Source organism: Poecile atricapillus, chromosome 1 (assembly GCF_030490865.1).
Source record: "Poecile atricapillus isolate bPoeAtr1 chromosome 1, bPoeAtr1.hap1, whole genome shotgun sequence".
Lineage (NCBI taxonomy): Eukaryota > Metazoa > Chordata > Aves > Passeriformes > Paridae > Poecile > Poecile atricapillus.
In genome coordinates this window covers 3,638,860-3,661,485 of record NC_081249.1, presented here as the reverse complement: position 1 = coordinate 3,661,485, position 22,626 = coordinate 3,638,860, and the positions used below count along the sequence as shown (strand labels likewise).

The 22,626-nt window shown below is 44.3% G+C and overlaps 4 protein-coding genes across 5 annotated transcripts in view; 2 read left to right on the top strand and 2 right to left on the bottom strand.

The window, feature by feature from the left end:
* The window catches only part of GET1 (guided entry of tail-anchored proteins factor 1), a 6,639-nt gene extending 4,802 nt beyond the window's left edge, over positions 1-1,837 (bottom strand). Inside the window, 2 exon segments of the mRNA XM_058863075.1 lie at positions 1,724-1,778; positions 1,781-1,837. Coding sequence (XP_058719058.1) covers positions 1,724-1,778; positions 1,781-1,822 — 97 coding nt within the window. The 5' untranslated portion in view covers positions 1,823-1,837.
* The window catches only part of B3GALT5 (beta-1,3-galactosyltransferase 5), a 359,311-nt gene that overhangs the window by 86,891 nt on the left and 249,794 nt on the right, over positions 1-22,626 (bottom strand). The window lies entirely within an intron of this gene.
* On the top strand, positions 1,930-6,851 carry HMGN1 (high mobility group nucleosome binding domain 1). Its single transcript, XM_058834323.1, has 6 exons — positions 1,930-2,108; positions 2,375-2,407; positions 2,536-2,565; positions 2,669-2,719; positions 4,514-4,645; positions 5,954-6,851. Exons 1-6 carry the CDS (start codon positions 2,094-2,096, stop codon positions 5,999-6,001), a joined length of 309 nt encoding a protein of 102 aa, XP_058690306.1. The 5' UTR covers positions 1,930-2,093; the 3' UTR covers positions 6,002-6,851.
* BRWD1 (bromodomain and WD repeat domain containing 1) overlaps positions 9,902-22,626 on the top strand; it is a 43,522-nt gene continuing 30,797 nt past the window's right edge. For both annotated transcript variants that reach the window (XM_058834109.1, XM_058834099.1), the window contains exons 1-15: positions 9,902-10,007; positions 10,130-10,188; positions 10,333-10,362; positions 10,536-10,595; positions 13,684-13,834; positions 14,669-14,767; positions 14,975-15,135; positions 15,345-15,566; positions 16,965-17,065; positions 17,670-17,740; positions 18,668-18,768; positions 19,381-19,421; positions 20,122-20,220; positions 21,598-21,748; positions 22,200-22,334. In XM_058834109.1, the coding sequence (XP_058690092.1) occupies positions 9,950-10,007; positions 10,130-10,188; positions 10,333-10,362; positions 10,536-10,595; positions 13,684-13,834; positions 14,669-14,767; positions 14,975-15,135; positions 15,345-15,566; positions 16,965-17,065; positions 17,670-17,740; positions 18,668-18,768; positions 19,381-19,421; positions 20,122-20,220; positions 21,598-21,748; positions 22,200-22,334 (1,539 nt within the window). In that variant the 5' untranslated portion in view covers positions 9,902-9,949. The remainder of the gene's footprint in view (positions 10,008-10,129; positions 10,189-10,332; positions 10,363-10,535; positions 10,596-13,683; positions 13,835-14,668; positions 14,768-14,974; positions 15,136-15,344; positions 15,567-16,964; positions 17,066-17,669; positions 17,741-18,667; positions 18,769-19,380; positions 19,422-20,121; positions 20,221-21,597; positions 21,749-22,199; positions 22,335-22,626) is intronic.

The following is a 22,626-nucleotide window of genomic DNA, read 5'->3' as shown; positions in this document are numbered from 1 at the left end:
TTTGCTTTAATGTGTATTAAGTAGGATCTCAAGAGCCTCCCATAAAAAAGGCCCTTTTGTTGAGATGCAGGAAATCCCTGGGTAACAGGAGAACAAGTGACGAGAGGAAACAGCCTCAAGCTGGACTCAATGATCTTGAAGGTTTTTTCCAACCTAAATGATTCTGTGATCACTCCCACTTCCAGCTCCAGCAGCCGAGTATTCCAACATTTTCTCCCTTCCTCTTACTTTCCTAATTTCTTTTCTTGAGGCACCACCTGCTTGTCGGTTCATGAACTCTGTTTGCCATAGAAATGAAGGCACAAAGGACACAAAATCTTTTTCTTGCTTAGCAAATCTTCCCACCTTCCTCAAGACATATGTACATTTTTTCCCCATGGATGCTGTTCTCAGGCCTGCAGTCAGTGAGAGCATTAAGACCGTCTTCAGTCTCAGACCACAGCAGAAAGCTGAGCAGAGATCTTCGTAGACTCTTAGAATATCTTGAGTTGGAAGGGATCCACAAGGAATTGAGTCCAAGCCTTGGCCCTGCCCAGACCCCCCAACAAGCCCAGCCTGGGCATCCCTGGATGCTCCTGGAGCTCTGGCAGCCTCGGGGCCGTGCCCATTCCCTGGGGAGCCTGGGCAGTGCCAGCACCTCTGGGGAAAGAGCCTTGTCCTGATCTCCAGCCTGAGCTGCCCTGGCCCAGCTCCAGCCATGCCCTGGGTGCTGTCCCTGTCCCAGAGCAGAGATCAGAGCTGTCCCTCAGGAGGAGCTGCAGATCCCAGTCTCAGTCTCCTCCAGACTGAACAAACCAAATGCCCTCAGCCTCTCCTCACACGGCTGTTTCATCGCTCAACTCTAGTGGCACTGAGTTCAGCTTCCCAAATTGCTGAGGGTAATTTAAGTTTTAAAGGATTTCTGTCCATTGTTAAACAGTGTGCACTGATCTCTGTGCCAGTGAAGTTATTTCCACAGTAGAGCAGAGCGACAGGGATTTATTTCAGCATCTTTGTACACGTGAGTTTATCTGGCCGTCAGAGTTTATTTGTCCTCAATTCCATTATCCACGCTTCCACAGGAATGCTTCAGATCAGAACAGGGGCACCCTGATTAGTGGTTGAGACTTAAGGTTTATTCCTACAATGGCTCAACTCCTTAATCTCCATGTCCACTGATCTCCCATCTCAACAATGGGCACGTCCATCTGTTGAAAGCATGCAAGACTGAGCAAAGCTGTCCTTGCTATTCCCGAAAGCTGAGGATGCCCCATCCCTGGAGGAGCTCGAGAGCAGCCTGGACAGGGCTCTGAGCAGCCAGGCCCTGTGGAAGGCTCCCTGCCCACGGCAGGTGAGGGTGGAAGTGGATGAACGATCCTTAAGGTTCCTTCCAGCCCAAAGGATTCCATGATCCCGTAAGGGCTAAAGGCTCAGGTGCATCATTGACCACCCCGGTAACTCATCCCCCCGAACTCCAGCGCCCGGTGTAGCCGGGGCTGCGGGGCTGTGTTCCACCATCTCCAACATCAGCTTCTCCTCTCCGAGGCCAGGAGCAGGACCAGACCCTGCCGCTCACAGCCGGGGCCGCGGGAGGGCCACGGGAGCGCTGCCGGCCCGGCGCCGCTCCCCCGGCAGTTCCCTCATGAGGCGAGAGGAGCCCCTCAAGCCGCCGCCGGCTCCCAGCCATCCTGCGGCCCGCGCCCCCTCGCGCCCCCCCCGTCCGCGGCGGGCGCGGTGCCCCGACTCACGAGGGAGGAGCAGGAGGGCAGGAGGATCCTGAGCGCGCTGCAAAAGAAGGGAACACGGCGCCGAGCACCAGCAGCCAGGCGCCGCTCTCCGCCATAGCCCGCCGGGCGGCGGCCGCGCGGGGGCACGCGGGGACACGCGCGCCACGTGACGCGGCCGGGCCAATGGGGCGCTGGCGCGCGCGGGGCGGGGCGGGGCGCGCGGCGATCCGGCTGGATCCTGTTGCGGCGCCGCTGGCGCTGCTGGGATGGGGAGGGGGGCGGCTCCGCTGCGCAGCCGGGCTGGGGCGCGCAGGCAGCCGCAGCAGCGCTCGCAGCAGCCGCGCCGCAGCAGCAGCAGCCGCAGGGGTCGCGGCCGGGAGCCTCGAGATGCCGAAGAGGAAGGTGAAGGCGGGCGGCAGCGAGCGGAGCCGCCGGGCGGGGACGGGCGGGGACGGGGCTCGGCGGGAAGCGGCCGCGCCGCGGGCTCCGGTGCGGCGGGCGGTAGCGGGGGCCGGCGCCCGCCCCTCGCGCCGGGTGGCTCGGCGGGCCGGGGAGGGGGCTGGGGACGTGGGAGGCTCGGCGAGACTCGCGGTCCGGGAGCAGGGGCGGGCGGGGGCGGTGAGAGGCCGGTCCCGGCCCGCCCCGCTGACGCGCCGTGTGTGTTGCAGGTGACGGTGGCGGACGGGGACGCCCCCGAGGAGGTAAGGAGCGGGCAGGGCGGCGGGGCAGGCGGGGCTGCCCCCGGCCCGCCCGCCCCTCACGCCTTCTCTCTCTCTCTCTCTCTCCCTCTCTCCCTCTCCCTCTGTTTGTCGCTCTTTCCCTGCCACAGCCCAAGCGGCGATCGGCGCGGCTCTCCGCGGTAAGTGCCGAGCGGCGGGGCCCTGCCGGGATGGGCGCGGGGCCGTGCCCGGGACGGGTCCCCGAGGGCTGGATATCCCCCCTGACTTGTTCTCTCTCCTCAGAAACCCGCGCCTGCCAAAGCAGAGCCGAAACCTAAAAAGTTAGCGGCAAAGGTGAGAATGAATTGGAAGAGGGGAGGGAGGGGAGGTGGTGCTTGGGGGCATCCCGCGTAATATCCTCGGTGCGCCGTGCTGGAATGGTTTTATTCCTTGTGGGAACGCTCACTTGGCTGAAGAGTTATTTCACTGTGCTTTTGCCAGTATTTACAGGTACATTCCATCACTGTGTACGTAGATCCTTGTTTAGCTCCAGGCATTGTGTGGAAGTGCGGGCACAGCTCCATGCGTGTTACATTGTGGTTTGGTATTGGGTGGAACTGCTTGACTGTCAAAGTAGCTGGGCGTTAGGACATCAGGAGGAATTTCTTCACAGCAAGGCTGGTCAGGCATTGGAAAAGCTGCCCAGAGAGGTGGTGAAGTCACCATCCCTGGAGGTGTCCAAGGATAGGCCTGGGTGTTGTTTGACTGCTCTGCTCTGGTTGACAGGGTGGTGCTCAGTTAAAGTTGGACTGGAGTATCTTGGAGGACTTCTCCAAACTGAATGATTGTGTGCATAGTGTTGTATTTCATCTCTGTAACAAGAGGGGATAAAATACACCTACTGATGTTTTAAAACTCTGTTAGGACAGAGAGAAGGTGTATCAGCCACTTAACCACGTGAGCTTCCATTCACGTGGTCAAGCTTTCAGGTGTTTGTGTGTGTGTGTAAGAAAGTGGATTTGTGTGATCTTTGAATTTTTCAGCACAGCTTTCACTGTGCAAATCAGTGAGGTGTAAAATTCTTTGTTCTTTGGAAGAATTAAAAATGGCCTTGTGTCTGTTGGCTTGCTGCTGTTTGTGTTGTTAAGCGTTCTTTTCTCATCATAAGCTTTTCTTTGTGATATTATGATTAAGAGCTTTGGGATTACCTCATTGTGGCCTTGCAGTACCTGAAGGGAGTCAATAAGAAAAATAAAGAGACAATTTCCAAGGGGTGGAGGGCCAGGAGCCAGGGAATGGCTGCCAGTGGCAGAGGGCAGGGCTGGATCTTGGGATCTTGGGCAGGAATTGTTCCCTGGCAGGGTGGGCAGGGGCTGGGATGGAATTGCCAGAGCAGCTGGGGCTGCCCCTGGATCCCTGGCAGTGCCCAAGGCCAGGCTGGACATTGGGAGCACCTGGGACAGTGGGAGGTGTTGGGGGTTGGATGAGATGATCTTCAAGATCCCTCTCGACCCAAACTGTTCTGTGATTCTCTAATTTCAGATAAAGTAATAATCTTTGCAGCCTTCCTGATGTTTTCATTGTATTAATCCTCCTGAGCAGTTACTGATCTGGAATCCACCTTCAATCGGTGGTTTGAGTGTCAGTGCGTTCCCACTCTCAGGGCTTTAAGCCCAAAGAATTTGAGGAAGTTTTCAATGCTACTGAGTTGTAATTTTTTTTTTGTTTTTTTTGCAGTGTCGACTGTTATGTGTGATACTGATTTTCTACTTAAAACTGCTTCGAGCTATTAATTAACACTCAAAGACTTTTTTATTTGATTCATCAAAAAAATAATTTTTTGCATCAACTTTGTCCATTTTAAAAACTTTCCTCACAGTATTTTTCCAGTTGTGAGAAGTTTGCTCATTATGGAGTTACTTGGTGGGCTTTTTAAATAACTGTTAATGAAGAAAAATATATTTTGGCAATCAAAGTATAAAAGTCAGTGTGTTGCAATTACATAATTCTGAAGTATTTTGCAAGTGGGTGATCAGGGGTTGTTGGTAGCTTAGCAAATCCATCTCAGTTTTCTGTGCTTTTTATTACTTCCAAAGTTTACCTGGAAGGTCATAACAATTAACTTAGTCAAATTATATTGCATTGTAGGATAAAACTGAGGAGAAGAAAACTCAGTCAAAGGGGAAGAAGGGGCCTAAAGGAAAACAGGCAGAAGAGACAAACCAGGAACAGACAAAGGACAACCTGCCTGCAGAAAATGGAGAAGCTAAAGCTGAGGAGGTGAAGTTTGGAGGGCTGGATTTGGGTTTTGCTGTTACTGAGAATAGTATTGTATTTAATTTTTTTTTTGCTACAGAACTTGTTGTTTTTTTTCAAATTAAATACTCTTTTCCTTTGGTCTGGGAGGAGTCTTGAGTGAAAACCCAGAGCTGATTGGAGCAAAGTTGGGGTGACATTGACAGGCAGTGCTGGGAGAAGGGACAGGTTGGTGCAAGGACAAAGTACAATTAATGAGCTGTTGTTGCTGGAGAAGTGGCTGTGCCAGGTGAGTCTTGGCTGCAGCACAGTGCCAGAGTGGCCCTGTGGCTAAACTTTTTGGAGTCACAGCATCCTCCACTCTGTATTGTATTCCTGGAAAGCAGACACAAGTCAGTTACAAATTTAGGACAAGATCTGCAGGGAAAAGCAGTGCCTTTTATCAGGGAAAGTGGATGAAACCCAAGTGTGGTAATAGATCTAGAGCTGGTGTCAGGTTTCTGTGACAGTGAATGTCCCCTCATTTTCAGGAGTTCAGTGGAGTATTTTGGTTTTAGGTAGATGATGGGGTTTGGTGGGCAAGGAAGGTACAGGATGGTACTTCAGTGAACAGGAGGATTCACTCTGGGGTAACAGTTGGTCATTTGCAAGCAGTGTGAATAAGTTGTGCTATGAGTTCTTCAGCTGACTCGATTTTTGGCATTATTGCAGTCTTTTAATTGGTGCTTGTAATATTTCAGCAGTGAAACCAAATTTGGCAGCATTCCCACCTGGGGTCCCTTTAGTTCACTGCTGCAGAGGTTATTTACAAGGAATTACAGTCAATTTACAAGGAATGGAAGATGGCTTGGTCACACCACCCAAAATTCCAGGTGTAATTGTATACCAAAATCCAGAAGAGGCAGAGTCTGTAATGTTGGATATTATTGTTTGCTAAGAAATAAAACAGGGTTAAGGTTTGAAGAGTATTTTAAGTGTGGCACTGAAATTTAAAGGCATGAAGTGTTACCTCATGTATTTTCTAAACACCTCATATGTAACAGTAGCTGTGTAAAAGCTCAAGTTTCTTCTGTCATAAAGGCAGTAATTACAATTAGAACTAAAATTCTTTGCATTGTGTGTTAGGAACAAATCAACATCCTGAAATCCATCCTGGTGGATCCAAGGAGCCTTTTTATGACAGCTTGGTTTAGCAGGTCATGAGCCAAGAGAAATCTCCAGGAACAAGTCAGGGTTATTCTGTCCTTTTGTGCACTAAAACCACTCCAGACTAATCTGAGCCATTAAAAACTTCCTGCACTGAAGTGTTCTGTTTTTATTTTCCCTTTCCAGACCCCAGCACCTGATGCAGCTGCAGAGAAAGAAGCGAAGTCTGAGTGACACCTGCTCCCACATCTGAAACTGGTGGTCCTTACACCTTTCTTCTTGTACAATTCAGAGGAATATTTTTATCAGCTATTTTGTAAATGCAAGTTTTTTAGTAGTTCTAGAAAACACATTTTTAAAAAGGAGAGAATCCCGACTCAACCCATTTTTTTACATATTTAGATAAGTGTAAATGCTTTTTTTAAGTGGTAAAATCATGTACTGGTTGTCTGTTTTCTATGAAACCAGAAATTAACAGTGTGTTAATTAAGGAGGGGGCTTTGAGGCCTTGATTAGGCCTCATGTTCCACAGACTCCAAGGGACAGTTTTCTATCCTATAAAAATGAAGCATAACACAGATCAGACTTTGGAATTCATAATGATGTGTTGAGAATGTCTTAACATTTTAGTTATTTATCTTTCTCTATGGTTGTACCATCAGTAGAATTGCTTATCTAATAAAACTGCTCCCTAGTGGTGGATTTCTTGCTGAGTGATGTATATCAGTGACAAAGTTATTTTTGGTAGTTGCAGCTTTATTTTTTTTCCAACAACTTTGTAGCTGTGATGCAAAAGATTGGAAACTTTTATTTTATATCTTTAAATACTGTCTTAAGTAAAAGTTTCTGCTTGGCAGATGGAACTTGTTATGTCAATATTTGAGATACTGGAACTTCACATTTAGTTTTAAAGGACAGCTTGTCTACAAAGATTGAGTGAAAAATATTTGAAATAGTGCTAGGAAAAAAAAACCAATTAGTTTTTAGATTAAAAAAAACCTGTGTGAATATAGACAATTGTAAAATTGTTGATAGTGTTTGTGATCACCAAACAAAAGCCAAATAAATCTTGATTATGAAAAGATGTTTCTGTAGCTTCTGCATTGACTGTGAACTCATAATCTGAGTGCTGTACTTTGGATTTTTAACCGTGTCCTTCAGAGTATTAAACTGTACTTTTAACGAGATGAGTGGCAGTTCAGGGAGTGGAGAACTGCAGCATTAATCTAAACTTGCAGTTTGAAAGCTGAGATCTTTGTGTGTTTGCTTTAAAAAAAGTCAGTAATTAGGAAGTGTCAGATGCCAGCCAGACAACTGTTACCCTGTCCTGGGAGGAGCCAAGATCAAACTCTAACATTTGTTCTTTGTTGTTTTTTTTTTTTTCCTCTTACTGCAGAACTTGTTTATGCTCTTAAGTAACACCTGCAAGCCCAGTACCTGCTTCCTGTACATTTTTAGGGCCTTTTTCAAATTGTTGTAGTTATTTCTAAAAAAAAAAAAACCACTTTAGTTTCACCTTTAACTTGCTTTCTTAATCAATACTTTCATTTCAGGAAGGATTTTACAATTTTTACCTCTTCAATACTTCAGCAATTTTTAACTTTTCTCTTAAGAAGTTTCCCAGCCTTAGACCACAACCTGCTCTGTTCCATTCCATCACAGGTGTGTTCCTCACACCTGGCTTTGGCATCAAGTTCTTGGATATTTCAAAACTGCAAAATGATGCCACTTTTCTAACTCATTTTCCCCAACATCCCCTTCCAGGTACCATATTTGTCAGTTTAATTTAATAGTAACACAATCTAGCTCCGTGATACTATTTACTCTCTGGTTTCAGCAAGCTCAATTAAATAATAAAATTGCAGGTAAATCCCCCCCAATTAACCACTCATCACTGCTTTTACAGAAAGTCTATTTTTCATGTGCTTTGGTTGTCTGGTGCTGTGATCCTGTGGACTTTCAGCATCTCCTATCTGTTGCCCACAGCTTAATTTATTGTAACTTGATGTTACTCTGTCCTGTGTGATACCAAATTTATTTGCTTTTCATCTAAGGATTGGAGTGAGAGCTGATGCAGATTTGCATCCAATGGAGCACAATCCGATTCAAAATACAACAGCAGAACAAAACTTGTTTCTTGGAAGATATTCTGTTGTCTTTGTATATTGCTAGTAATTGTTTGGGTTAAGGGAATGATACATCAAAATAATTTACTTCAAGGTTCTAAAAATGCAATTCAAGGTACCAGAGGTGGGGAATGAAATAAGGAAAGAAAACCTTGGATTTAAAATGTAACAACCATTGCTGTTTTTATCAGTGTTCATGCTGGGCATGGCTGAGAAAAAACTGTGAGAAAGGAAAAAGATAAAGAATGGGTTGGGTTCAAAGGGGCCTGAAAGATCAGCCATGGCAGGGACACCTCCCACTGTCCCAGGAGCTCCCAATGTCCAGCCTGGCCTTGGGCACTGCCAGGGATCCAGGGGCAGCCCCAGCTGCTCTGGCAATTCCATCCCAGCCCCTGCCCACCCTGCCAAGCAACAATTCCTGCCCAAGATCCCAAGATCCAGCCCTGCCCTCTACCACTGGCAGCCATTCCCTGGCTCCTGGCAATTCCTGCAGCCCTTGTCAATTGTCTCTCTCCAGCTTTCCTGGGGCTCCTTCAGGCCCTGCAAGGCTACCCTGAGCTCAGCCCAAAGCTTCTCCTGGCCAGGCTGAACAATGGCAGCTGTGCCAGCCTTTCCTGCCAGCAGAGCTGCTCCATCCCTCTGCTCATCCTGGAGCCTCCTCTGGGCTCTCTCCAACAGGTCAACTGGCTCTCAAAATCCTGCCTCCAGGAGTCAGGCTCGAGGTGTCACAGGCCTGGAGGCAGAGCTGCTTTTTTTTCCAGTGATACCAGAGAAGCAGTGCTGCTGGAGTGGTGTGGGAAATGCCCCTCCCCAAGCTGGTGTCTGGGGCAGCCGAGCTGCCCCCCAGCATCCCCCAGGGAGCTCTGTTATCACAGCAGGAGCCTGGGCCATCCCTGAGCTCCAACACAGCATTGATGCTCCCACACCTCTGCTGGCACCGGACACGCCGGGCAGCGCGTGGGTCAATGCACTTTGAATCACATTATCACAAAATCCTTTAGCTTGGGAAACACCTCTGACATAATCGAGTCCAACCTTTGACTGATCAGCACCGTGTCAACGACCGGAGCATTTCCAGCCTTCCTTGAATTCCTCCAGGCATGGGGCCTTCAACACCTCCCTGGGCAGCACATTTCAATGTTTAATCACCCTTTTAGCGAAAAAAATTCTCCTGATGTCCACCCTGAGCATCCCCTGGCCCATCCTGAGGCCGTTCCCTCTCTTCCTGTCCCTGTTCGCTGGGGGCACAGCCCGAACTCCCGGCCGTCCTCTCCTGTGCAGAACCAGAAGGGCTCTCCTGAGCCTCCATTTCTCCAGGCTGAGTCCCTTCCCCAGCTCCGTTCCCTTCTCTGCATAAGCTGCAACGCCTCGATATCCTCGCAGCGAGGGGCCCAGAACCGGACACGGCACTCGAGGCACAGGCCTTGGCCTGGCGGCACACGGCGTCCGCTCCGTCACCGCAACGCCCCCTGGAACCGGCTCCCGGTGCCTCGCCGCGTGTCCCCCGGAGGCCTGTCCCGGGCTAGGAAGGCCGAGGCAGCGGCGGCAGCACCGCTGCTCCCGGGGGCGATCGGAGCAGCTCAGCGGCCGCCAGCTCTCCCCCGCCGCCCTCAGCGCCGCCGCCTCGCCGCGCTCAGCCCCGCCCCCGCTGCGCGTCACCGCCACCTTCCTCGCGCGATCCTTCCGCGCCTCCGCCTCTTCTTATCCTCGCCGGGCGCCTTCCCCGCTATTCCCCCACCTTCCACCCCTCCACCCTGCGCGTGTATTCCCCGCGGCCACACGCCTTCACCGCTGCTCTCCCGGCGCGCCCGGAGCGCCCGGTACAGCGGGAACTATTTTCCGCCGCCCCCCCGCGGGCGCTCCCGGCGGAAGGGTTTGCGGCGGCGCCGTGGAGGGTAGTGCGGCGGCGATGGCGGCGGCGCCGCCGAGGCTGCGCTGAGGGGGGAGAGGGAGGGAGGGAGCGCTGAGGGGAGCGGGGGGGCGGCCGTGAGGGGAGGGAGGGAGGGGAGGCGCTGACAGCGCCGTGCCGAGCCGGGCCCGCCGCCCTCAGCCCGCCATGGCCGAGCCTGCGGCCTCTTCCAGCTCCGGCGCGTCGCTGCCGCTCATTGAATCAGGTAATACCGCGGGCCGGCGTGAGGAGGTGCCGCTGGTGCCGCCATCTTCCTGCCCCCCCCTCAGGATGGGTCACGGCCGCCCCCCGGCTCATCCCCCGTGTCTCTTGCCGTGTCTCTTACAGAGCTTTACTTCCTCATCGCCCGGTTCCTGAGCACCGGGCCCTGTAGGAGAGCGCTGAAGGTGAGTCCGGGGCTCACCGGGGCGCGGGGACCCCGCGATGCCCTCAGAGGTGCGGGGAGAGGTGGGAGCAGCCGCGCCCCCCGCTCTGGAGGAGCCAAATCGTGGATTGTCCCTGACTCTGTGTTTTTCCCCTTCCTTCTGCAGGTGCTGGTACAGGAGCTGGAGCAGCACCAGGTCTGTGTGGGCTCTGATGAAATCTTGCTGTAGTCAAAAGTTTCCTTTGCAAGTCATTCAAGTTTCTGCCGCTGTCTCAACTTTTCCCCTCTCAACACATTGTTTTGGATGTGGTCTGTAATGCCTCCTTCCCCCTTTAACCGCTCACTTTTCTTTGTTTTTCCTTTATTTAGTTGCTTCCTAAAAGATTGGATTGGCAAGGAAATGAGCATTATAGAAGTTATGAAGAATTGGTGAGACTTTTCTCTTTTAAAAACCCCCTTCTATTTACGGTGATAATAGTGATGTTAGACCCTCTACCTTTAAGAGTAGGCCCAAATCTTCACCTTCGATTACCATTCGGGCTCGGAACACTGGAGTTACTTTAGAAAGGACCTTTAATTTTTTTACATCAGACTAACAAAAACACAATCGGTGGTTTAAATTGAGGATATTGTTTACATAGCAGAGGTGGAGCTTGGCGTTGTGCAGTGGGTACATGCCACTGCCTACATGCAGGCAGGAGCCAATCTACAGCGAGGTTTCATTTCGGAGTTTCAGGGCCCAGGTTGTGAGGCATGTTGTGATTTGTCGGTATTTATTTTCTGGTTGGTTTCTTTCAGCCCCCTCCAACAGATTAGGAAATGAAATCGCTGTTCAGAAACCGAGGGTTGGCAGTTGTGGTGCCTGTGAATGTGCTCCTATCGCCAGCTCCTCGCTGGTCATGGCTTTGTTTCTAACGTGCTGGAAGGATGAGGGTGATCTCTCCACAGAATGTACTTTCTGCCCTGCCACGGCTGGTGTGGTGTGTTCTGAATTGTTTTTACAGAAGGCAGAGCTTTGTTTTGGGGCTTAATTTTGTTGTTTCTTAAATGGCAAAGGGTTTGAATGCTGGGGAGTGATGGCCTGGTGGTGCCTGCCCTGCCCAGTGTTGTTTTTGTCCCGCTTTATTGTGTTTGATAGAGCTTCTTTTAAAGAAACACTATCCTAGCTTTTCCCACCTAAGGATCAGGCATTCCAGGTTAATTGACTGATAGTTGCAGTGAACTTGTGAAGCACTTAAAGATCTCAGGATGGTATTTGCATATAGAAGGAATGAAATGCTTTTTAAAACATTTTCATAATTATTTCAGTATCGCTTGAAATGATAAGTTTGAATCCATTTCCTCTACTCGTCGTTGTGGTCGGTTGAGCAAGGAAGGTTTTTTTAGATCAGTTTTTTTAAGTCACTAAGAAGCCTGGCCTTGCTAAACAGGAATACTTTCAAGATCTGACTTGAATTTAGGCAAGATGAAAGTAGGATTAAGCTTAAAAAAGAATTGTTGGGAGTTTTTCTTGTTGCTGAATTGTTAGTTTCTTACCCCATTTGTTCTGACAGAAAGCAGGGTGTTGGGAGATCCCATGTGTGTATTTTTCTGATTTCAGGGCTGCTTTTTAACTTTGGCTCTTCTGCATATACAATTGTCAAACTACTTCTTTAACACGTGCTGCTCCTCCCTCTTTTTTCCTGCACAGTTTAAAGGAAATCTCTCCACAGGGCAGTACTGTTTCTAAATACCTAAATTAATGTTCTCAGGGTTTTAGTTTCTGGTTTTTGAGGGGCTCTGGGAACCTCTAGTCCCACTGGTCTCTGAATTTGCAGAGACCACAGATAAATGCAGTCGTGTGGTGTAATTATTTCTATTCCACTTTGCTCAGCATGGAGTTGCAAATCTTTAAAATAACTGTTCCTTCCAAAATCTCAGCAAAACTGCTTTAGAAAGAAAGGAGTTGCAAGGTTTTGTATGCAAGGGTTTCATTTAGAAAATATACTTATTGCTGATGGCATGCAAACAAAAAGGGTTTTAGTGTTTGGCAGAAAGCACGCTGACCTTTCTGTCCTGAATGTTGTGGCTGGTACTGCTCTGTACCAATTCAGGAGTCAAAATTGATAAAGAAATTATGTCAAACTGCATTTTGTAATCTTTGGGCTACCAGATACGTTTCTTATAATCAACCTTAACCATCTGATGGGCTGATTTGCTTGGATAGATTTGCCTGTGGGGTAATGGGAACTATTTTACTGATGTTATCACCTCCCACCTTACCAGGAATACAGCCTGTACCCCACAAGCTTTATACCTGGATTTTATTATTAAAAACAAGTACAGGGCTGTGACTTAAATTGTACCTTCTGAATGCTCAGTGTGCAATTTGGCATCTTTTTGGCAGCATGTGGTATTTTTATTCCCCCTGTTGTGATGAGCAGATCAGCCCTGTTAGGACACTTTGCTCATCCAAGCTCAGTCATTCAGCCAAGGGAACAGCATCAGCAGCACGAGCTTGTTCTGCCTGTGTTCTCAGCTACCTGGGCAAGAGGCCACATACCTGAGCTGGTGTGGCCCTGAGCCTCTTCTGGATATGGATTGGCTGGGAATTGTCTGGCTGCTGCAGGAGCACTGGGGCTGCTGGGGCAGACTGGTTTCTTCATGGCCAGGTCACACTGGATGAAGTGTGGGGCTGTTGATCCCAGCTACTTCAGACCTCCCCAACAGCTTCAATTTATGATTCTGATGGTTTGCTCTATTCAAGGCTGTTTAAACTCTTATTTTGTGCCTTTAACTTCTGCATTATTGGGGTTGTCTTTATAAGAATAAGGATTTTTTAGATTGAACTCCCAGAAAGAAAGGAGGGGAAAAAATAATCAAAACCCGCACGCATCTGTTCTTGTCTGAGACATCTGAGTGTGTGTGTGGGGGTGTATTTTTTTTTTTAGGTTGCTTGATGCAGATAGTGTGGGATAATTCCTGAACATAGGGATGACTGGTTTGATCCTTTGGTTTAAGGAAGTAGGCCAGACTTTGGCTATGTAGTACTGGTTCTTCAAGGAAAGTGTTTCCAGAGAGATTGTACTCAAACCTGCTGGTTTGTAGTTCACTGAACAAGTCCCAGTAGTAGCTGCATAAATTCTTGTGCTTGATTGCAACCACATTCTCCGTGATCTTGAGTTAGAATGGTTTGAATTTTATTTCTTATTTTTTAATACAAGTAATAGGGTGAATTGGGCAGACAGTGTAGGGTGCCTCACAAGTGGGTGCCCCAGGGGTGATTCCTGCAAACTTCCAGTAATAAAGTACTGATATGCAGTGAGCAACTTTACTCTGGTTATTTTTACTACAGCTGTCCCTAGCTTGCAGAGTACCCACTGAATTTACTAGATCAGAACTTAACAGAATTGATTTTTCTCTGTAAGTTGAACTTAAAAAATATAAATATATATATACCTGTGTTGCATATTGATGCTTTGAGATTCATCTGTTCTGGGTGTACTATCCTTATCCTTAAACCTTGAATTTCTGTCAGGTGCTGTCCAACAAACACGTGGCCCCAGATCATTTATTACAAATTTGCAAACGTATTGGCCCTATCCTGGATAAGGAGATCCCACCCAGCATTTCCAGAGTGAATTCCTTGCTTGGGGCAGGGAGACAGTCCTTGCTACGGACAGCAAAAGGTAAGATCTGTTCTTTGTTTGGAATGGGTGTGATACATTGTCATGTGTACAGAGTTTGGGTTTGGGGAATAGTGTAAGAAAGTCAGAACTGACACTTTGGAAATGACCCCTTGGAATCCCAGGATGGGTTGAGTTGGATGGAACCTTGAAGCTCATCCCATTCCCATCCCTGCCGTGGCAGGGACACCTCCCACTGTCCCAGGTGCTCCCAATGTCCAGCCTGGCCTTGGGCACTGCCAGGGATCCAGGGGCAGCCCCAGCTGCTCTGGGCACCCTGTGCCAAGGCCTGCCCACCCTCACAGGGAAGGTTTTTTTCCTAACATCCCATCTAAACCTATCCTTATTCAGCTTGAGGCAATTCCCCCTTGTCCTTCTACTCCAAGCCATTGTGAAAAATTCCTCTCCAGCTTTCCTGTAAATCTCCTTTAGCTACTGAAAAGTTCTTGAGATCATCTCATTAAATTACTTGATATTAATAATTATTATAATAAATAATAATTTATACATTCCTGTATAAATATTCAGGAAAATGTTAAAAATCAGTTTAAATTTTAGTTTTGTGTAATGTGAACTGCAGGGGTACCATCATTTAGGAGTAATTTCAAAGTTTGGTGATTGGTTGTGTTGATTTTTTTCTCCCTCTGTTACTATTAAATGGATTTTTCTCTTTAACTCTTCACTGTTTGTGAGATGGGGCAGTTGGTGCCTGGTTTTTTGATGGGTTCAGTCCTGTGTTTGAGACCAGTCTAGATGGGCTCTTTGCTGTGTTTTGGAACTGCAGCTCTTTTGGTATTTTTAACAAATACTTACGACGAACTCCAACTGTTTTTGCAGATTGCAGGAACACTGTTTGGAAGGGCTCTGCATTTGCTGCTCTTCATCGAGGCAGACCCCCTGAAATGCCTGTGAACTATGGCACCCCACCAAATCTGGGTAAGTTCCTCTCACCTCTCCCCACTGCTGCTGAGCACACCTGAAATACTGGTTTTACACGCAGGAAAAATTACAGATAGCACAAAACCTGACTTTATGAAATCTGAGATTTATTTCTAGTAGCTTTTTAATATCAATGGCAGTTGAATAAACCCAAGTTTTAGAACAGACATGTTTGAAACATGATGTGATTCCTCTGTGTTCTAGTGGAGGTGCATCGAGCAAAGCAATTAACTGGATATGCCAAGTTCAGCACTTCCTTCCCAGGAAGTATGTACCAGCATGTCAAGATGCACAGGAGGATCCTCGGCCATCTCTCTTCTGTATATTGTGTTGCATTTGACAGGACTGGACACAGAATATTTACTGTAAGTTGATGAACTACATCCAACTCTGAATATAGTTTTAGGTGATACAAGGAAAAGAACTTGGAAATGGGTGTTGTGCTAAAACTTCTGGAGATAAACATCAATGCTGGTAAAATGCAGCTCCCTCGCTGTGCTTAAGTGGAACAATTTGCTGTAATTAAAGGTCAGAAGCATGTCAGAAGTTGTCCTTAATGAATATTTCTCTCTAGGGCTCAGATGACTGTCTGGTGAAGATCTGGTCCACTCACAATGGCAGATTATTTGCCACCTTACGAGGACATTCAGCTGAGATTTCTGACATGGCTGTGAACTATGAGAACACCATGATTGCAGCTGGGAGCTGTGACAAGATGATCCGAGTGTGGTGTCTGAGGACTTGTGCACCAGTTGCTGTCCTCCATGGGCACACAGGGTCCATTACCTCATTGCAGGTATGGGGCTGTTGAAGTGTTTCTGCATATTAAAAACTGAAATTATTTCTCTGCGCCTGCCTATGGGTGGAGTGAAATCTGAATGTGTAAATATTCATGTCAAAACTAAGTCAAATCACAGGATAAACCTGCTTAAAAACAAGTAAAGTCCTTGTCTCTGGAATTCTGAAGTATTTAACTGAAGGTAATGACAGGAATTCTTTTTCACTTAAAGATCACTACCTGTAATACTTGACTTGTTGGAACAAAAGGGAATTCTGGGAAATATCATGTCCTCCTGTTGTCTCTTACTGGAGACATGATTTGCTATTTTGTGTGAATATGTTCTGATCCAGTATATTATTGCTACAACTTTTGGGATGTGGGTATGTGTTTTAATCTCAAAAACAGAAGTTGTTTCAGAAGGACAAAGGTGTAACGTGTGTATTAAAATTTCAAGATAGTTTGATACATGATGTGCACTTGGTGGTCCTTTGGATTCATTCTGGTTTTGGTCTTTAATGGCCTTAATTAACACAGAAATTAGTAGCTCATTATCCAGGTTTGGAGTGTTTTCCAGTGAGACCAACAGCTTGTGTTGAGGGGGGAGAAGTGGCTTGTGGAGTTCAGTACAAACAAATAATTTTGCATTTTTCTCAAAAATGCTGCCTTAGAGAGTAATCTTCATACCTGCACTTTCTGTGGCATTCATTGCTTTTTTTAGTTCAGTTGGTTTTTAATGCCTGAGTACTTGTGATGCTTCTTTTATTGTAGTGTGTGAATTTTTTAACTTAAGCTTTCTTTATAGTACCATAATTGCAACATGTGCAATTTATATGGCTTTTCAATATTAGTAATTGAAGAACAATTTAAACAAGTTGTGTCTAAAGTTTTCTGAAGGGTAGTAGCTCTGTGCATAGCAATAAATCCATTTCTTAAAGAACTATTTCTGAGGAATTCCCATAAAATTCCTATAAAATTACATATGATGCTGTTACTCATTTGAAGTATCTCATGTCTTATGCTCTGCTTAATTGTTTTTAAACTACACCTATCTATTCAAAATTCTCTTTTTTCAGTCTGCTGTGCTCATTATTTCATTCATTGCCAGGATTTTGAATTAATAATTGTGGTCAGTGAAAACATCAAACCCAAACCACTGAAGGAATTGGGTTTTTTTAATGCAGTAGTTGAAACACAGACCACAAACTTATCCTAAAGTAGGGGAGGCATTACTTTGTAAACACTAAAAATGAGTTACCAACAACTGCTCTAGCAATATGAGGTGAAAAACCCAAAATAAATCAAGCTTTTACATTGACTTTTTGAGAAGTTCATCAACATTAAATCATTTTAATTTAAACATAATTTAAAACATTAGATCTGTTTCTGTGTGTGATTTTGCTTTCCTCTCTGTAGTTCAGTCCCATGGTGAAAGGCTCCCTGCGATACATGGTCTCGACTGGGGCAGATGGAACTGTTTGCTTTTGGCAGTGGGATACAGATTCCATGAAATTCAAGTATGTGAATGGTTTCCTGATGAACCTTTATGCCATCCTAGGCTTGAGTAAAATTAGCCAAGTGCTTTTCACTGCACTGGGTTTTTGTGGTTATAAAAATGCTGTGCAAATCATAGTTTTCCATAGTTATTTTAAAGCACAATCACCAACTATATCCTTTACAAATTAATGTTATTCCATTGACTTGAGAGATTAATTGGGAAATATATTAATTTCTTTCTTCACTAAAAGTACAAATGTAGGACAACAGGAATGGCTGGAAATACAAGTATGCTGGAAAGTATAATAAGACTTGGTGATGGTGTTGGTTTTCCAACAGTCCTGTAGTTTTAGGATGTTTCTAACAGAACTTGCATGCAGGATATGAATGTTCAGGATAGTTTGAAATGTTCAATATGTAATTACTCTTTTTTGGTACTCAGAAAAATTAATTATTACCAAAAAGAGCTCTAGAATGCTCAGTGTGTGGCTGGTGTTGTGCCACATCATGGTAGTTGGTATAAAATGATGCATGTTTGAAGAAACATCTCTTTATGTTTTGAAATGTTGCTAAAAGCCAAGTTTGGGGTGGTGTTGCCTATTTCAAACATCTTTTCTCTTTAAGCACCAAGCCAGTGAAGTTCACAGAAAAACCCAGACCAGGGGTTCAGATGCTTTGCTCTTCCTTCAGTGTGGGTAAGTCAGATGGAGTTCAGCCTTGTGATTTCTTCTTTCCTCTCATGTTTTACTTGATTGTGACAGCTTTAAAATGAACAAAACCTGCAGTTGTGAGTCAGTAATTGCACAGATGTGCACTGTTAGCTGTGACATCATTAAATCATGGGACTTCCCTTAGCTAACAGTGAAAGACTGTTGAAGGGGTTGGTGGTTTCACAGAAATAAAAGTCACCCAATGTCTGTTTGCTTCTCTCCATCTTCACTGGAAGATCCAGAAATGTATCTTTAGTGTGCTTCCTTCCTGGCTTTTATTTTCCTTTCAATCAGTTAATGTGAATTCCAGAAATAAAAAGGAAATCAAAGTGTAGCTCGTTAATATTGTCAGGATAAAGCCATGGCTTGTGTTGGGAGGGTGTTTTTGACATTTTTCTTGTTTGTTTGTTTTGTTTTGTTTTTTGATAGCACTTAAAGGCAGATCTTGAAATTTCTGCCAGTGCAGCACAGCTAAATACTGGTGTGCTTACACTGGTGTACTTCACTTGACTGGTTTACTCACATTTCAGCCTAATTTTGATGCAGTTCACTTGCACAAATAAGGCACAGACTACAATGAGAGTCATCTACATAATTCTGATTATCCATAGCCACATTCCGCACCATTGAAGGCTTTTCTGTGCAATTTAATGTTAAAAGTTCCACTATTGCCCTAATGATGTATTTTAAGATCTTTATAACACTAATTTATTTTTACTATGGTTTAGAACACTTTCTGGGGCAAGAAAGGGATTTCCTTCTACATATGTGTGTCAGTGGAAGAGCATAAAAAACTTGCCATTCTTCAAATAGTTGTTGGGGTTTTTTTTATTTAAACCAGGCCTCTCAGAAATGGTGGTGACCTGTTTTAATTTCTTCCACAGCAGGTTAATTATTGCTTGATTTTTACAGGTGGTATGTTTTTAGCAACTGGCAGCACTGACCATGTCATCAGGATGTATTTTTTTGGCTCTGAAACACCTGAGAAAATAGCTGAATTGGAAAGTCATGCTGTAAGTAATTAGTTAATTAGTTACTTGAAGCAGCATTAAAGTCACAAGGTGATTTTTGAGTGTTTTTTTAGCAATGCTCTTAGTTAATTTTGTTTGCATTAATGTTTCCTCTACTACAAAATCTGACTTTATTTTTGTTGCATTGATAAGGCTTGATCAGGACTTATTTTTTATGCAGATGAGACCTTTCCCCTCTAAGATAAAGTGTGGTATCTAATTTTCCTGCAGTTTTTATTGTGATAAAAATGAATAATTGTTTATTTTTTTAAGGAAAGTGTAAGTAGGAGAAGGAACAATAGATTCCTCACCTTTGTAGTTGACTTAGAGTATTGGAAATGTATTTAAGTATGATTCAGTTGTCAGCCAGGTTGTTTAATCTGTTAATCCTTCATGTTCAATCCAGGCAGTTTTTTAAAGATGCATTTTAAATTCATTAATGGTTAGTGAATTCTAGGAAATGTTTGGACTTGGTTTGCCTTGCAGTTAAAACTCTTAGAAATTACACAATATTTTAATTTTTTGTTATTTCAGATTTTGCTAAACTCAGAATTGTCAAAAAACGTATTTCCTGTTTAAAAAAAAAATTCTAACAAACTCTGCTTTTTCTTACAGGACAAAGTTGACAGCATTCAGTTTTCTAATGGAGGAGACAGGTATGTTGAAAGATGGTGAAATACACACAAAAAATATATAATTTTGCAATTAAGATTCTATTACTGGATGTTCCCACTAAGAAAAATCTACTTATTTAGAAGGGAAATTTTGGATTGATGCAGGAGCAATAATTAAGCTTCAGATGTTCCAGCTTTCTGTTGATCTGTGTTAGGTGATATTTTTAGCCTGGCTGGGGTTTTATTTACCTGGAGGAATTTTACCACTTTTTAGTGCACCCAATGTGCTTGTGGCCTCATAAATCTCCTTTTCAGCCTCTTTTCCTTTCAGTTTCACTGAGTATTGTATGGGAAATAGAAAAAATGAATGGAAAAATGAAAAAAAGCTTTTAATCTGATTTGTTCTTACCTCTACTTCAGTATCTGAAACTCTGCAATTACTTAAAATACATTAAAATCCTGTACTGAGGAGGAGTTGAGAATGAGTTTGTGAATTGAGTTAAACTTTGGAACTTACTTCTCATGTTTTGACAGCTTTATTCAGTTTTCCAGTTGAGAAAAACTCTATCCTGGTTTTCTGGAAAGAAAATTAATGGAAAGAATTCTCTTGAACACAAATTGAAGATTTCATTTCTATCAATCTTCCACTGCAAAATTTATGTTGTGGTCATGTGTAACTCTAAACATACTTTAAAGCAAGTTTTTTGGAAGACAAATGAATTAATTTTTAATACTTGTTCAGGTTCATAAGTGGCAGCAGAGATGGAACAGCTCGGATCTGGCGTTTCGAGCAAGCAGAATGGAGGAGCATTTTGCTGGATATGTCTGATCGACTGCTGGGGTAGGAGAAGTGTTCATTTCTTGGTTTCTTTTGTGTGAATTCAGAAAGATTGAAAAACTCAATTACTCAAATGTGAGAGTGAAAGCAACATCCTGGTCAAGTTCTGTGGTCTTGGGAAGGGGTGAATTGAGTTTTCTGATGATATAATAATTGCTTTGAGTTTGAGTCTGTGCTTTCATGAATTCCTGAGTGTTCATAAAGCTCTCAGATTTACTGTCTACCAAATAAATTTTATTGCCTCTTTTCAGGGAAAAAAAGTGAACAGAAAAAATCTACCTTCTCTATCTGGGTTTTAGTCTGACACCTGGTGTGTCACGGGAGAAATATTTTTAGATTAGTGAAAATAAAGTAGGTGGTGACCTATTTGCAGGAGAGGTTATGACATGGAATAGGTGGCTTTCCTCAAGGACTGATCTTGCTTTTCCCATTTTCTGCTTTTTAAAAACTGAATTAATGAAATGCTGATGGTACCCAGGCTGAATAATGTTATTAGAGATAAAAATCAGGATTATCACGTGGTGTTGGGTAAACCTGAAGGGGGAATGATTTACAGGAGCACAGAAGCTCAGTAAGCTTCCACAGACACTGAACAGAAATGAATTTGTAGGTGATTAAATGAGATTTTAATTAAATGAAAAGACAAACCTTGGGTACACGACTTGATTAGAGGGTGATTTCAGGCATTTCCTGTGATGAAAAAGACCATGGAAAAAGCCATGAAAAACCCCAGGTTTTACAAAGAAAGGAGGAGTTATTAATAATATTTGAGATTTGACTGTGGCTATGTAGTTGAGAGTCTTTGTAAGAGGCATCTGCTTGAAGTGGTATAAAGATAATCCCTTGTGAAGGTGTTTCAAGGAAAACTTACTCCTTTGCTTGACTGAAAAAAGGCTGAGGGGCAGTGTTATGGTATCCTGTAATTGTGTTTTGGGGAGAGAGTAAGGAAATAGATTAAGGTTAAAACAAAATGTTATCTTTACTGTATTTCTGTTGGATCTCATTAAAAAATGCTTATCTAATGTAGAGATTGGCTTGGGAATCAGTTGGAAAAGCTGACTATAAAAGGTCCAAAATTTTAAAGGCTTTATGTTGGGACTCTAATTGTAGAGGAGCCAAGATTCCATGAAAAAAGAAAGCCTTTTTGCCTTGCATCTCAAATGGGAAAGAGATTATAAAGTCCTTTAAAATTTAAAAATCCAGATTTGCTTTAAATGAAGGATTTTGTGAACAAATGTTTCAACCCAAATTTAATTCTTTGCTTCCTTTCTGTTGTCTGATTATTAACAAAGGAGAACAGGTTATTGTATTTAGATATAGAAGTGGGCTAATTAAAATATAAAATACATCTCTCTGACCTCTTTGACTTTTTTAAAATAGTGACAGTTGTGCAGAAGAAGATAAATTCATGAAACCTAAAGTTACCATGATAGCTTGGAACCAAAATGACAACTATGTTGTTACGGCTGTGAACAATCACCTGCTCAAAGTTTGGAATTCCAGCACTGGGCAATTGCTCCATGACTTGGTGGTATGGAATTTTCCTTGCTTTTGGAAGATTTTCCTGGAATTGCAGTGACATGTGCATGCTGAATTTATAATTATTGCTGATGAGTCTTGAAAGCTCTGTATGGGTGGTACAGCAAGTGTGATGTTCCTTGGAATTCTTTTGGCCAAAATTTGCTGCTTTCTCCTGCTTTGGACTTTCCCCGTAAATAAAAGAACAAATAAGTGTGGAATAAATAAAATTCTGGTGCAGTAACTTGCCCATTGAATAATTCACCATCCTTTGGCTAAAACTTCATGTTTCTACAGCTCTTGCTTGAATCTAGAAAACTTTTACCTTTGGAATGTTCAAATCTTTGTGGCTGCCTGGGGTTTAATTTTCCAGACAGGACAGCACGGGCTTTGGGTTCTGTTGTGAATATCCTGCTGATGTGGATTTTCCTTGTTTCCCTGTGATGTGCAATTTGAAATTGCAGGGCCATGCAGATGAAGTGTTTGTCTTGGAGACCCATCCCTTTGATTGCAGGATAATGCTGTCTGCAGGCCACGATGGCAACATCTTCATATGGGACATCACCAAAGGCACCAAAACAAAGCATTATTTTAACATGGTAAGAGCTTCTTTAAACTCCATTTGTTCTCAGCACATAGCAATGTGATCACTACCAGCCTAAGGAATTGCCAGCAACACTCACACCCCTGCACCTTTAGGGAAATAAAAACCCCCAAATAACCAATTAGAAAAACCTTAACAGCAAAATCCATTAATTTTTTTTCTATGGAGATTTTTTACCTTAGAATTTCCTGATTATTGCAGATTTTCCACTCTTTGTTACTGAATATCATTGTGCACTTCATTCATATTAATTGTTTTCCTCAGCTGAGGTGAGGTGCCATCTAAAA

Bases quoted from the DNA above. Each gene is read 5' to 3' on its own strand.
- HMGN1 (XM_058834323.1), top strand. The intron at 2,566-2,668 runs GTAAGTGCCGAG...CTCTCTCCTCAG, and splicing joins GATCGGCGCGGCTCTCCGCG to AAACCCGCGCCTGCCAAAGC. The intron at 4,646-5,953 runs GTGAAGTTTGGA...TTCCCTTTCCAG, and splicing joins GAGAAGCTAAAGCTGAGGAG to ACCCCAGCACCTGATGCAGC.